The sequence below is a fragment of the Protopterus annectens genome, chromosome 2.part1, assembly GCF_019279795.1.
Source record: "Protopterus annectens isolate FY-2018-M chromosome 2.part1, PAN1.0, whole genome shotgun sequence".
Classification (NCBI taxonomy): domain Eukaryota; kingdom Metazoa; phylum Chordata; order Ceratodontiformes; family Protopteridae; genus Protopterus; species Protopterus annectens.
Window position 1 is genome coordinate 1,746,115,469 of NC_056729.1, and position 14,647 is coordinate 1,746,130,115.

The 14,647-nt window shown below is 42.1% G+C and overlaps 1 protein-coding gene across 1 annotated transcript in view; it reads left to right on the top strand.

Moving 5' to 3' along the window:
* Positions 1–14,647, top strand: part of INTS11 (integrator complex subunit 11) — a 519,827-nt gene that overhangs the window by 175,306 nt on the left and 329,874 nt on the right. Inside the window, exon 7 of the mRNA XM_044063605.1 lies at positions 13,200–13,264. Coding sequence (XP_043919540.1) covers positions 13,200–13,264 — 65 coding nt within the window. The remainder of the gene's footprint in view (positions 1–13,199; positions 13,265–14,647) is intronic.

Below are 14,647 nucleotides of genomic sequence, written 5' to 3' on the forward strand. Positions count from 1 at the left end.
TTTTTCATTGGGGATCCCTCTGTTTTTCTCCTATTTATGCAAGTTGCTCCAGTTTTGTATGGCCTGCTCCTCTGTAAAGGTCCGTTTGTAGGCTATTTTTGATTGCACTTTGAGGTCAAACAGTGACCTCAGTTTTGTTTTAGAAAAATTGACCCAGGCTCCTTTTCAGTTTGCAGGTTCAGCTTCTCTGCAACATTGTACGTGGAAGACTGTTTAGTTGTTGGCTCTTCTTCTTAGAGGATTTCTGAGCTTCAGGCCCTTATAGCCATCCTTCCTTTTTTGTTTCTCACAGGTATAGGGTGTGCCTTCGTACTAATCCTCCTTTTATGCCCAAGGATGTTGGAGTTATTTGTGAATCGGGCAGTGCAGCTCCCTTCATTTTTTCTTCTCCTCAGTCTGCTAGTGAGAGGGTCCTTCATACCTTGGATTTGCACAGACAGCTTAAATATTACTTAGATAAAACTAAAACCATTCATATGTCTGATCAGTTTTTGTTTCCTTTCATCCCAGAACATTGGGTTTGGCTGTTTCTAAGCAAACCATCTCTGTCTGGATATCTTAGGCCATTTCTTTTTGTTCTTTTCTTGGCGAGTGTCTGTCTACTTCTGTCAGAGCTCACTCCACTAGGGCTGTTGCCTCCTCTGGTGCTTTCTTCGAGGGGTTGGACACCAGTTCCATCTTTGAAGCTGCTACTTGGTCTTCACTGCATACTTTAATCATTATAAATTGGATATGAGTTCTAGGGGCAGAGCAGGTTTTGCTAGAGCCCTTATGCATGGGTTTGTTGAGGGCTTTTCCTAGCCTTCCACCTCCTAATCCTTTTCTTGAGCTTTTGTACTCTTCCCTAAGGTGAAGAATGTTGCAACAGTGATATAGAAGAACATAGTACAGTTTTATAAAGTCTTACTATAACATTAGATATCCTTTTCACCGTTGCAGTATTCGGTCCCTCCCCCACCCACTGTTTTTCTTTTGTTTTTTGTTTTGGTCTCCTTTTCCGTCTGTATTTCTTACTTCTGGATGTGTATAGCCCCATTTGTCTTATGGGGACTGTTTTCATCTGGGGCATTTCAGTTCTGGATAACTACATCCTTATGTCACCTTTATGACGTATGTCTTGTATGCAGAGCATTTGAGTGACAGTGCATACAAGATCTAAAGGCTTTGGTATACTGGCCAGATGTTAGGCTATCCTTGGCAGGAAATCCCTAAGGTGAAGCGTATTGTAACAGAGTGATGTGAAGGACATCGACATTTTTGGTAAGATTTTACACAACTATACTTTCTCAGTTTGGGTGCTTTTCGTGAGTCTATATGTGGATGTTTCCTCGCAACCCAAGGACATGCTGAAGGTGAATGGGTGATCCTCAGAATTACCCATAGTAGGTGTGCATGCCGTTAAAGACAGTGTGATTGCATGTGCCCTGCAGTGGTTTGGCACCATGTTCAGGGTGAGTTTTTTGCCTTGTGTCCCATTAAGTGCCTGAATAGGTTCTGGTTTCCACGCAATTCTGCATTGGATTATGAGTATTCTGGAAGTGAATGAATGAATGATTTTCAATAAACTTGGCTTATTTGAAAAGAAATGTGTGGTATAGTGTGTGTGTAAAATATATCTGTTTATATATCTATATATCTATTATTGATATATATATATATATATATATATATATATATATATATATATATATATATATATAGGTTCATAGGTTCATACTGGGCTATCTGCCCTAGGGCATTTATAAGCCTAGCCAGAGTGTTTGGCTTTCGCCACCCATTTTAAATGAATTTTGCTATGCCCTTTTTCGAGGTTAGTATACTGTGCCACTGTCTAACAGTGACACAGAAGTGATACCCGTAAACCTACTATCTCCCATCCACTCATCAAGATTCCTCTTGAAGAGAGTCAATGAGGACTCTGCCTAACCTGGACTGGGATTTTATTCCAGAGTGAAGGGAGCCTCTGGGTTATGAATCTGTCCCTCCAGCATGTCCTATTTATTTCAGTGCTGAGGTTCAAGTCTCTCAAGCACGTAGCTCGATGGGATTTGGATTTTCTGAGGTGCAGCATGTCCATTAATTCCGGGTTGGACATGGCTTTATACGTCAGGCACAGATCGCCTCTGAGCAGGCGGTATGCCACTGAGCAGAGCTGGAGTTTCTTTAACCGGGCAGCATATGGCATCTGTTTGAGCCCTTTGATCCTCTTGGTGAGGTATTTTTGGGGTCTTTCCAGTTGCTTCAGGTGTCTTATAAGGTGCATCCCAAAAGGGCATTGTACTCAATTATGGGCCTGATGAGGGATGAGTAAAGAGGCACGATGACCTCCCCTGATCTAGATGTGAATCCCTTCATGATTAGGTGGGCTATATAAAATGTTTTTCTAACCACTTTGGCCACGTGGTTGTCAAATGAGAGATTGCTATCAACTTGGGTCCCCAGGTCCCTAATTACTTCTTCCTTACTTAATGGATTACCACCTATGTGGTAATTTGTGGGCACTTTGTTTTTGCCAAAGGGGATGACTATACACTTTTTGGCATTTAGCTTGAGGCCATGGTTCTGGCACCAGTTGTCTGTTTCTATGAGGCCCTTTTGTAGGATGCTTGTGTCAGCTGGAGAGTCTATTATGGTGCCCAGTTTGCAGTCATCTGCGTACTTGGACAGCCACAGTCCTTCCGTGTTAGCCTGTACCTCCGAGAAATATATACCGAACAAGAGAGGTCCCAGGACTGAGCCTTGTGGGACGCCACTTGTAACTGGTTTGGAGTCTGACATGGCTCCAGCAATTCTAACCATGTGGGTTCTGTCCTTGAGCCAGTTTGCAACCCATCTAGTGACATAGGGGTTTATATTTAAGCTGGTGAGCTTATCTAAAATGCCCGAGTGGGGTATTGTATCAAAGGCTTTTGCAAGGTCCAGGTAGGCTGTGTGGACCACCTTCCCCTAGTCAATGGCCTTGGTGACTGTTTCAAAGAAATCAACCAGGTTTAAGAGGCAGGATCTGCCCTTAACAAAGCCGAATTGGGTAGGATCCAGTGTCTGTAGGTCCCCAATATCTTTATTTATGAGGTCCATGATGATCCTTTCCATAGCTTTGCAGACCAAGCTAGTCAAGCTTATGGGGCGATAGTTTCCAGGATCCGTTGAGGCACCACCTTTGTGGAGAGGGACCACTGTTGCTGTACGCCACTCTTTGGGTACATATCCTGTAGTAAGGCTGAGACTGAACAGTAGTTTTATGTTTGGGTTTAGTTCTTCTTGGAGTTCATGTAGGATGCGGCCCGGGACATCGTCTGGTCCCATTGATGCTGTGTCTTTTGCTTTGGAGAGGGCGGCTCTTACCTGAGCATCTGAGATGTCAGGGGGGCAGCACTCGGCGGGGAAAGATATTTGGCGTTTTGGTGGGAAGGGGGGGGGGGAGAAGTTTGCGCTGAACCTGTCAGCTAGGATGTTGGCAATGTCTGTGGGTTCGGTGTATTTTTTGTCATTTTGGACCAATTCTGAGCATATCTGGGAATTCCCACCCAGGTTCCTAACATAACTAAAGAAAGCTTTGTGATTATCCTTAGTGTCCTGTGCAATTTTTCTCTCGAAGCTGGCCTTAGACGATTTTATGAGTGCCCGTAGTTTTTTGCTAATACTGATCAGAGATGCCTTCCCTTTTTGGGATTTTGCTCTATCATGTAGTATCTTCTTCCTCCTATTGTATAGTTTGTTTATGGCTGGGGTCCACCAGACAGGACGCCTAACTTTGGAGGATTGGGTCTTGGTTTTATTTGGGATTACATGATCCATGCATTCCTGAAGGTGTTCATAGAATGCGTTTATAAAGGATTCTGCGGTCTGGGCCGTATTTTCCACAGGCCCCCGGCTGAAGGATTCCACCTCGGTTTTGAGGAGTGTGAAATTTGCTTTAGAGAAGTTTTTCACTGTGGTTTTCTGGGCAGGGGATGGGGTCGGGATGTGAATATCTAGTGAGATTAGTTTATGGTCTGATCTTGCCAGTGAGGGATACACTTCTGGTCTGGAGCATAGAGTCCCCATGTTGGTGGTGATCAGGTCCAGTATGTTTTCCCCTTTTGTGGGAGTAGCAACAAGTTGTTCCATAGCATTTGAGTTTATAAATTCTAGGAACCTTTGGGCTAGGTTGTTGGAGCTAGAGAAATGCTCCCAGTCTATGTTAGGGTAGTTGAAGTCGCCCAATATAATGGTGTTTGGAGAGACCTTCATATTTTCCAGTGTTCTCAGGAAGGCCGAGTGGGGTTCCTGGGTTTGGGAGGGTGGTCTGTAGCAGACTATAAACTGGAAGGCAGTTTTACCCACTGTTAGTTGCACATGGATAGTCTCTGATGCTTCGTGCTGTGCCACCAACCTGGAGGTGTGGGTATCTTTGTGAATATTGATACTCCCCTTCTTTTGTGGTTCGGTCTAAGTTTTGGGGCTGAAAACATGGTATGAGGTATAACCTGGTAGTGCTGGGGTGCTCTCGGGAGCCTTGAACCAGGTTTCTGTTACTGCACAGATATCGATGTTCTCCATGCTAAGGAGAGTTCGTGCATCTTGAGGTTTAGACTTCTGGCGTTGAGTAGCATTACTCTTAGTTTCTTATCCCTTGTGATACCTATGGAGGTGGGTTTGTCTTTTGAGCCTTGCCTAAAAAGGCACTATGGGGTGGCAAGAGCCTTTGCCAATATTCGAAAGCCAGGGTGACAGGTGCAAGCCGTCCCTAGTGAAGCATCATGGCTTGTCGAGCATGTCATCCCAGGCAGACAGGCATTGGATCCCCTTTGAATGACACCAATACTTAAGCCAGTTGTTGAAATTGGTCATCTTGTCTTCATATTGTGGCATCATTCTTGGTGAGGTAAGATGCTACTCAAGGTCAGGGTCGCCTGGGCTACATGCTCAGAGCTCCTCTCTCTCTTCATGTAGTCCAGGGAGGTCATTCACACCAGCATGGACAATGACTGAGTCATATTTGTTCTTGCCGTGGAGTGACCTGAGTACTTGTGTTATGTGGCGATCTAGGCGCCCTGAGTACTTGTGTTTATGTGGCGGATCTAGCTGACAGGCAGCTCACCATGACCTTCTCCTTGTTCAGCCTGGTGAGCAGGACGCCAGTGTGCCTGACGATAGAGTCACCTATTACAAGTGTATCAGGTGTGTTGTTTAGCCTTAAGGGCTGGGACTGTTCGGCACACTGGCTTTGTGAGCTATGTGTTGCATGTGTTTTGTTTTGGGGGTAGCGGTTGCTTGGGTGTCTGCTTTGGAGTCTCTGCTGCTTGACAGATCTTTATTAAGAACCAGGTGTTGTTGTTGTGTGATTATGTGTTTGGTTTTCTGTCGTGTGGGTGGTCTGGATGAGACTGGAATTGTAGTGATGGTTTCCTTCCTGGTTCTCTGTGTATGAATGTGAGAGCTTGAGAGCTTAGCTTGGGTGTCTGCTTTGGAGTCTCTTGCTGCTTGATCTTTCTTTTTATTTAGAACCTTCGTGTTTTGTTTTGTGTGATTATGTGTTTGGTTGCTGTGTAGGGTAGGTTAGTGTGGGAATTGTATGTAGTGAGTGGTTTTTCCTTCTCCTCCTGTTATGCCAGTGCTGAGTTGAGAGTAGAGAGCCTCCAGTATGGCTATATGGTTGCATCTCTCACATGTGTTGGAATTTGTTGGGAGGAGAGAGGGTTGTCTGTGTACATGAGGCAGTTGTAACATTGCCTCAAGATTCCCAGATTCACCAGCTGGACCGGAGAGGAGATTGACAACTGACCTTTGGATATGTGTGTGTATGTGTATGTGTGTGTATGTATGTGTGTATATATATATATATATATATATATATATATATATATATATATATATATATATGTGTGTGTGTGTGTGTGTGTATATATAAATAATGTTTCCAATCATTTGCAAATTAAATTAGCACGTTCCTTCATGTACCAGCTATTTGTCTTACTACGGGTGTATGCTACATCCAAAGGGATTTCCATGAGGATTTGTCTGGATTTCTTTCCATTATTTCCATACATGTACAAATGATAAAGGCAGGAAAGGGAAGAGATAAGGAATGAATAAGATCCGTTTGATAGACAGCATTAGAAAGAATGGTTTCTCCTGCCTCACACCTTGCTACAGATGCTTGCATCAGTCCTAGCAAAAGGCTTTGAATTTGCATGAAAAACTCAATCTTTAGTACTTAGAATGCAGCCCTAAGGTACCCATTTTCCAGACTCTGTTCCCCTTGGTGTGCGTTCTGTATTTGTTAAGCCGGGTCTTCGTGGGGTGGTCCTTAGTGATTATCCGTAATCTTTCCATGCTTTGGAATCCCCTCCAGCCAGAAGATGCTTTGGAGTTCCCTGGAAATTTGCCAAATATAATGCATCCAAGTTCCTGGTGTTTTTGTGCACTGGCAGGAAGAACTTGAGCCACTGAGCCTGGAAGCTGAACAGAGTTAAAAAAACAAAGGAGATTCCAGCTGTCCGTCCACTGAGGAGTGCTCCCTCACAGATGAACGGAAATGGGAGGTACATTTCTTTATTTTTGTTTCCTTTTCCTTCTTTGATATTAATATGCTGGCATTAAAATGGAAATCTTAGTTGTCATCACCTACCTTTCCCGTTGTTTGTAACATGGGGCCTGGATGTCACATCAGCATTAGTCAATGTGACCATATTAACTTGAGCCAAGTGGCTAGCCCTAACATAAGTATCTTAGCAGTAAGTCTTATAGATGTATATTAAAGCAGATCACTGTTAACAGTAAATTATGACATTCTGCCCAGAACACAGTTTTTGTGCGCACTTCATGATCTGCAGCTATGATGATCAGACTAATCAGACAATTAAGCAGTGGACTTTAATGCATTTTCTGGAAAATTTTCTCGTAGTATCTTGCTGCATATCAGTTAATAGCCTTTCATTAGGCAAAAACATCATCCTGTGTTTTCTGTCTCTCTTAGTAAATGCAACCTGCAGACACATATTCAAACCTTCACTCTTAAACGTCGTAATATATGTTGGTCTGGAAGTGTGCCCATTAGGTTTCTGCTGATGTGCGGCTCTCTGTTGAACAGTATTAAAGTCCTGCTTAGTGAAAGTTTATAATCGGCGATAGAAGTGCATTGAATGCTAGTGGAAAGTTCTCCGAGGGTTAAAGCCTGTTTTGTTCAAGGTACAGCAGGCTTATCTACAGTACTGCATTCAGATTCAGACATAGGATCATAAGAGGCTACTAGGCTAATGGCCCTGGGGCTCTTAGAAGTCTAGCCAAGAGTTTATCCCCAAAAACAAACCTCAGTCAGCACCTGTCACCCCTGTCAATGAGAGACACAGGTGGAACCCCTGGGACAAATTTGTGGTTTTCCATCCACTCATCAAGGTTGTGCTTGAAGAGAGTCAGCAAGGTACTCGGTTTGACATGTATGGGAAATCTATGCCAGAGATGGGGCAGCTTCTGGGAGACAAACCTGTCTCTCCATCAGGTTTTATTGATGTTGCATATTAGATTTAGGCCTTTCGAGCAGGTAATGTGCGAGGAGTTAGACTTACAGATATGGATCATCTCTTGTAGGGCAGCGTATGATATTGCTTTGTAGGCAAGACACAGATCACCTCTTAGCAATCTCTATGATACTGAGTAGAGTAATGGTGATTTGAGCCTGTCCACATAGGACAGATGTTGGACGCTGTGGATTCTCTTTGTGAGGTATTTCTGTGGTCTTTCCAGTTGGTGTAGGTGTTTGGAGAGGTACATACCAAACATGGCATTATACTTAATTATAGCCTAATGAAGGAGGAGTACAGCGAGGTAATTTCTTTTTTCGTGGATGCAATTTCTTTACGTATGAGATGAACTGAGTAAAAGGCTTTTCTCACAACTGCCACTACATGATGGTCGAATACAAGATTGTTGTCAACCTGAGTACCCAGGTCTGTTACCACAGGTGGTGTGCTAAGGGGTTGCCGTTGATGTAGTAATCAGTAGGGGCTGTGTTTTTGCCGAATGGTATGATGATAAAAAAATTTTTGCATTTAACTTAAGGCCATGACTTTGGCACCAGTCATTTGTTGCTGGGAGACCCTCTTGCAGTATGTTAACATCATTTGGGGAGTCAGTGACAACACTCAACTTATAGTTAGCCACAGGCCCTTTGTCTTTGCTTGGACCTCTGAGAAGTAGATGCCAAACAGTAGGGGTCCCAGGACAGATCCATGTGGAACACCACTAGTGACAGGTCTGCTGTTGGAGGTGGTGGCCAGACCTCTCAACTGTCCCGAATTACTCAGTTTTTACCGAGTTTTGAGGTCCCAATAATGGTGTGCCATGATTCCCGATTGGCACCCCATTATTTCCGATTTTTCAAATCTACTTGTTTGATTTTCACGCTTTTGGAGCTGACGTCATCATGTGTGCAATGACGTCAGCTCCGTCAACATGCCGCGCGTCTGTTTGAATACTGGACTGCTGTTCAGGTAGAACATAAGCTGTGCGTCTGTCACAGGAGGATTTATTTACAATGCATTTACTTTTTAAGCCAGTCGGAATGCACTGCCGTTCAGGCAGGAAATCTCTGCTGCTACTAAACGAACAAACTTGGACTGCTGTTCAGATTTCTTCAACTGCACAGCTGAAAGTGAGTGTCAGTTGCCAAACAGAAGGTTACTTTGCTGTTTAAAGCCGGCAAATGGTGTGTGTGTTTCATGATACAGGTTACGTTAAGAATGCCAGCTTTCTTTTTACTTGATGCTGTTCTGCTTGAGGAGAGCAGTATGACTGAATATTGACGTGGTATAAGACATTATTTAATTAAAACTGAGACTAAATTTAATAGAATGAACTTCTAACATCACAAGGTTATTCAAGCTGTCACCTTTTCTAAATGTTTGGGTATTTCGGTTTAATAAAATAGCAGCAGTTTAGATGTCCTGCAAATGTGTAAATACATGAGCTGTTTAACATTGGTGTTCTGCATATACCTGCAGCTTTTTAGTAGTACAGATGTGGCAATGCGCTTGACGATAGTGGAATAACTTCCATTCACTAAATGCTAATGTAGGAAAGGCGAATTAGTTTGAAAAGAGAAACCTGTACTGGTTAGGTGGTAGTATATTAGGTATTTCTGCATAACAGAGAGATAACACTTGTAACTTTTCAACTCATAATGAAAGACCTTTGTTAAAAGCGATTTGAATGGTTGAAGTGTTTTGTCTCATTTTGATTATCATAGAGGAAGCGTGCCTTCCAACAGCAACCATGAAAAAGAAAGCATGTTTACATTAGCACTGTATCCTTACGAGCTTAAAGGCTCGTTTTGCTTAGCACATCTGTAATGTTTAACACACTTTTTCTGTTTAAGTTGTTTTAATGTGTATACAACGGGGTTAAATATGCTTTTTTTTTTCATGCGTGTCATAAAGGAACATAAACGTTCGAAAACATTGTGGTAGGTTAGGTGGAAATACGCAATTTTATCTAAATTTTGTAGAAAAGTACAATGCACCTTAACGTTATGTAAAACAGATTCTATTTATTTTGGTAATAAAGGGATGTGTTGCACTTGACCCAGCTTTTCAATGAGATATATCTAATTTCATTTAGGCGAATGAGGTGACAGCATTGTATGTCGTTTTCATAACTTCCTTAACAAGGCTGAAGCAACACATACTTTGTTTTGTCCCTTGAAAACTAAAGCTTGCCTTCAGATTTTTTTTTTTTAACTAGACTCAAAGTTATTTCAACACATATATATTTACTTGAAAGATGCATATGTAAGGAATGATTTTATGCATTTGTGGAGTAGATTTAGATAAGTGGCTTAGTTCAAAGGATTTTTTTCTGTCATGATTCATGAACTAGACATGATGCATCATAAGGATATATAATGAACTTGTACTATATATATATATATATATATATATATATATATATATATATATATATATATATATATATATATATATATATATATATATATATATGATTGGAATGGCTGCAGGGGGACTCTGGTGCCATATTTTGGCTGTCTGTTCTTCAGTTTGCGTTTGAAAGTTGGTATCCCATGATTCTATTGGAGTGGGTGGGGTTACATAATTATGTATGCAAATTATACGTTAAACAGTGTACAGATTTGTACCTATTTTTAATGTGCCTTGTCCAGATTTTTGATATTTCCAGGTTGAGAGGTATGGTGGTGGCACCTGTTTTGACCTTGTGACTCCTTTCGGTGAGTCATTTGGCCAACCACCTGATGAGATACGGATTTACACCAAGTTGAGTTAGCTTTTCAATGATGCCCGAGTAGGGGATTGTGTCAAAGGCCTTGACCAAGTCAAGGTAAGCTGACTTTCCCTCATTCAGAGCCTTGGTGACAGTCTCAAAGAAGTCAACCAGATTCAACAGACAAGATCAGCCCCTGACGAATTGGGCGGGATCGTGTGCTTGGAGATTGCCTATGTCCTTGTTTATGAGATCCATAATAATACGCTCCATGGCTTTACAGATGCAGACTTGTCAAGTTAATGGGGCAATAGTTTCCTGGGTCAGTAGTGGCATCACCTTTGTGCAAGGGGATGACAATGGCAGTTCTTCACTGTGTTGGAATGAAGCCTGTAATTAGGGTGTAAATAGGGTGCTCATTGATGAAGCTAGTTCTTGTTGGAGATGGTGCAAAATACAGCCTTGGATACTATCAGGTCCCATACAAGCCATGTTCTTTGCCTTGGATAGGGCCTTTAATACTTGATCTATGGAGATGTGCGGTGCGGGACAAGTGTCAGACATGTCGAATGGGCCTTTGGGGGGTGGGGGGTGATAGCGGGTGAAGTTTGCACTGAACCTTTCAACTAGCAGGTTGGCTAAGTCAACAGGATCAGTGTTAAGTGGTACACTTAAGTACTAGTAGCCGAAGAAGGCTTTGTGGTTTCCTTTTTTCGGAGGTTAGTTTCAATGCATAATTGGCTTTGGATTTTTTCACTAGTGATCTCCCTCCTCAGCCTTAAAGCCTGTTGATCGAGGATGTCCTCCAGACAGGTTTGTGTTTCCTTGAGGAGCAGGTTTTAGTTCTGCTGGGTATGGCTGCGTCCATGCAGTTGTACCGGTGCTTGTATATTGCATTGGCATACTGTTCAGCATAGTTGTTTGCATCCTCTGAGGGGGGGGGTGTGTGAAGCTACTGATATCCTCCTTTAGGAGATTGTAGGTCACCTTTTGAGAATTTTTTTAGCCTGGTTACGTGGCGGGGGGGGGGGGGGTTGGGCGGGCTAGAAACTTCAAATGAGACAGACTGGTGATCTGATCTCACCAGGGAAGAACATACTATGGGAGTGGTGCAGCGGTCACCCATGTTGATGAGAACCAAGTCCAGAATGTTATCTCCCCTTGTGGGGGATGAAACGAGCAGGTCTAGTGTGTTAGAACTGATCATGTCAAGGAATCTTTGGGTGAGTGCATTAGTGCAGGAATAGTTCACCCAGTCTATGGTGGGGTAGTTGAAGTCACCAGGATTCAGGGTGTTAGGTGGTACCTTGATGTAGTCAAGGAAGTCCAGGTAGAAGGAGTGTATCCTGAGTCTTGGATGGGGGTCTATAGCTGGCTATAACTTGGATGGGGGTCTTGCCAATTGTCAGTTTCACCTGGAGTAATTCCACTGCGTCATGCTGGCAAGCCAGTCTGGAGGTGTGCCTGTCCATAGTGAAGATAGAGACTCTTAACACCCTTAGTCTTTCCGACTTTGTTTTGTGGTCAGAAAGTGTAGAATGAGGTATAGCCTGGTAAGGCAGGGGTGCTGTCCACAGCCCTGAACCAAGTTTCTGTGACCGCACATGCAGTGGCATCTTTCGGTGTGAGGAGAACCTCCAGAGAGTGCAAATTCAGGTAAGGCTCCTAGCGTTTAGCAGCATGACCTTCAGTTTGCTTTTTTGACAGATCTTTTATGTTGGAAGATTTGTCTTTGGGACATAGCCTAAAAAATGCATACTGGAGGAGGCAAGAGCCTTGGCCAGAATCCGGAACCCCAGGGGTGAGAGGTGGAGGCCATCTCTGGCAAAGCATCAAGGCCTGTCAACCATGTCATTTCAGGCAGGCAGATACTTTATCCCCTTGGAAAGACACCAGAAGCTAAGCCAATTGTGGAAGTCCGTTATTTTTTGTTGGTATTGTGGTGGTATTCTTGGTGAAGGTAGAATGCTGCTTAGGGCTATGGTCATACATGCGCGGGACACGGACTGAAACCTCAATCATGTCTCTGTTCATATAGTCCAGGGAGGTACATCTCAAGTTATTCACACCAACATGGAGAATGACAGAGTCATACTTGTACCTGTTGTGGAGAGACTTGTGTGTGTGCGTGATGTGGTGGATACTGGCAGCTGACAGACAACTAACTTTTTCTCAGAGCAAGTCTTGAAGGTTTTTATTACGAGAATACAAAGTGGGAGAATCCTTCTTTCTCATCTCTCTGACTTTTCTTTATGCTTATCACCACTGTGCTTTTTCTTCATATTTCCTGTAGTCAGTACTCTTGTTTTTCATAAAATGTTTTCTGGTGAAGTGTAAAAAATGTAATGTTTAAGCGTCTCAGTCTTATAGTTTTATTAAATCTGAGATGGTTTTCATAAGACTCAAGCTTGTATTCTGGCTGTGAACTAAAGCACTTGGATACATTATATTTGTCAAATTTCTAGTGAACTCCAACAGAGAAAAAAGATGACTTGAAAATAGTATTCCGTCAAAATAATGGCCTGCCAAAGGAAGCACAAACCACAGTTATTTTACTTCAGAGCAAACCGTGGAACCAGCAGCTTCTGCTATGGCAAGAAAAGCTAAAAAGAGCAGTGAGCCTTGTGGCATGATTATGGGAACATCTCACTTCTGCTTCAGCATACCTGACAATGTGAAGCCAAACAGAGCGACTACTGGAAGAAGTGTCTAGATCATTCAAAAACTGCATAAATTCCAAATGTCATAATTTACTGTTAACAGTGATCTGTCCTTTAAGATAAGCTGTTAAGGTGAGTACCTTACACAGTCATACTTAGAATTTACGGTAATCTGTCATGCATGAGTGGCATTGGATAACCCACTCATAAATGTGAACAGTTATGAATCGGTCAAAATTATGACTGATTTTGCTTGATAATTTTGTTCTTTTGAAAGACCCAGTATGACTTGTTGATTTTGTACTGTTTTCTTCTTACCAGGTTCTGATTCCAGTTTTTGCTCTGGGCCGAGCCCAAGAACTCTGCATCCTTTTGGAAACATTTTGGTGAGATGTCTAAACTTTCCTGTTTTATGTATTAATGGTGGTGGTTTAAAATGAGCAGTGTGTCCAGGCTGAATTACTTCTACCTTTACCAAATAAGTAAATTTAGGAAATCTTATTATGCGTGTATCTTCTGGTGTTAACAAATAAGTGACACCATTTAGGAAATCACATTGTGCGTTTATCTTCTGTTGTTAACAATAAGTAACACTATTTAGGAAATCACATTGTGCGTTTATCTTCTGTTGTTAACAAATAAGTAACACCATTTAGGAAATCGCATTGTGCGTTTATCTTCTGTTAACAATAAAAAAAAACATTTAGGAAATCGCATTGTGCGTTTATCTTCAGGTGTGAACAGCCCATTGATGCTTCATCTGTGAATGAAATAGGAACATGAAAATATGTTTGGTTATTTTAATATCTAAACTGTACATGTGTACCCATTTTAGACATGAGACAGAATTCTTCATAGTTTTTTTTTATATTTCACTGGTATTTACTAGACATGAAATCCAGGAGACCATTAAGAAGCCTAGACCAAATTCCGAATTGCCCTAACGCACTGTCTCATTAAGTGACTTGCTCAAATAACACAGTAGGCAAATGGTGGCTGATGGAATCAAACGGTTACTGTTGTGTTCTTAAACACCGCTGTCTTTCTAGTTGCCTGCCCCTTATGTTAATTTGACCATATATCTCATTTCCTCTCTGCTTTTACTGGCTTGTGTGAGTAAGCACAAAATTATCATTTTGTGAAATCACTCCCCTTCAACTATTTAAATTTATTGGCCATCCTACTATATTCCTTAGTACCAGAATACAAAAGTGGCCACCCCCCTTTCAATCTATGTTGCTGTTTTAAAAGTAGTGACTCTCTACTAAAACTTGTTTTAGACAGGTAAAACTTTAAGTTACCCACTTTCATATCTAACTCCTCTAGTGCACACTGCAGTGTTTAGGATAAACCATTTTTTTCATCTTACCTTTAAGCATCCCTGTGACTAGCACTTGCTTTAAAACCTGCTGGAAAGCACTAGGAAGCCTTAAACTGATACAAGCACTCAACTCTCCTTGTTAATAAGGAGAAATTAATCATAGGCACTAAACAGCCTATAATTGCAAAGTATCTTGCTAAGGTAAGGGAAAATAGCTCTTGTACTTTATATATAAAAAAAAAAAAGCACTAAACCAGGCATGTCCAAGGGTCAGCTTCTGGTGATTTCTCCTGTCCATCTGGTGAATCTGGGCATACTGGGGAAATGCAGCAATTGCCTCATGTACACAGACAACCCTCTCCCTCTTCCACCCAACACTACAACCTGCAAGAGATGCACTTACATAGCCAAACTGGAAGTAAAGCTCTCTCCACCCAAGATTGTGCTA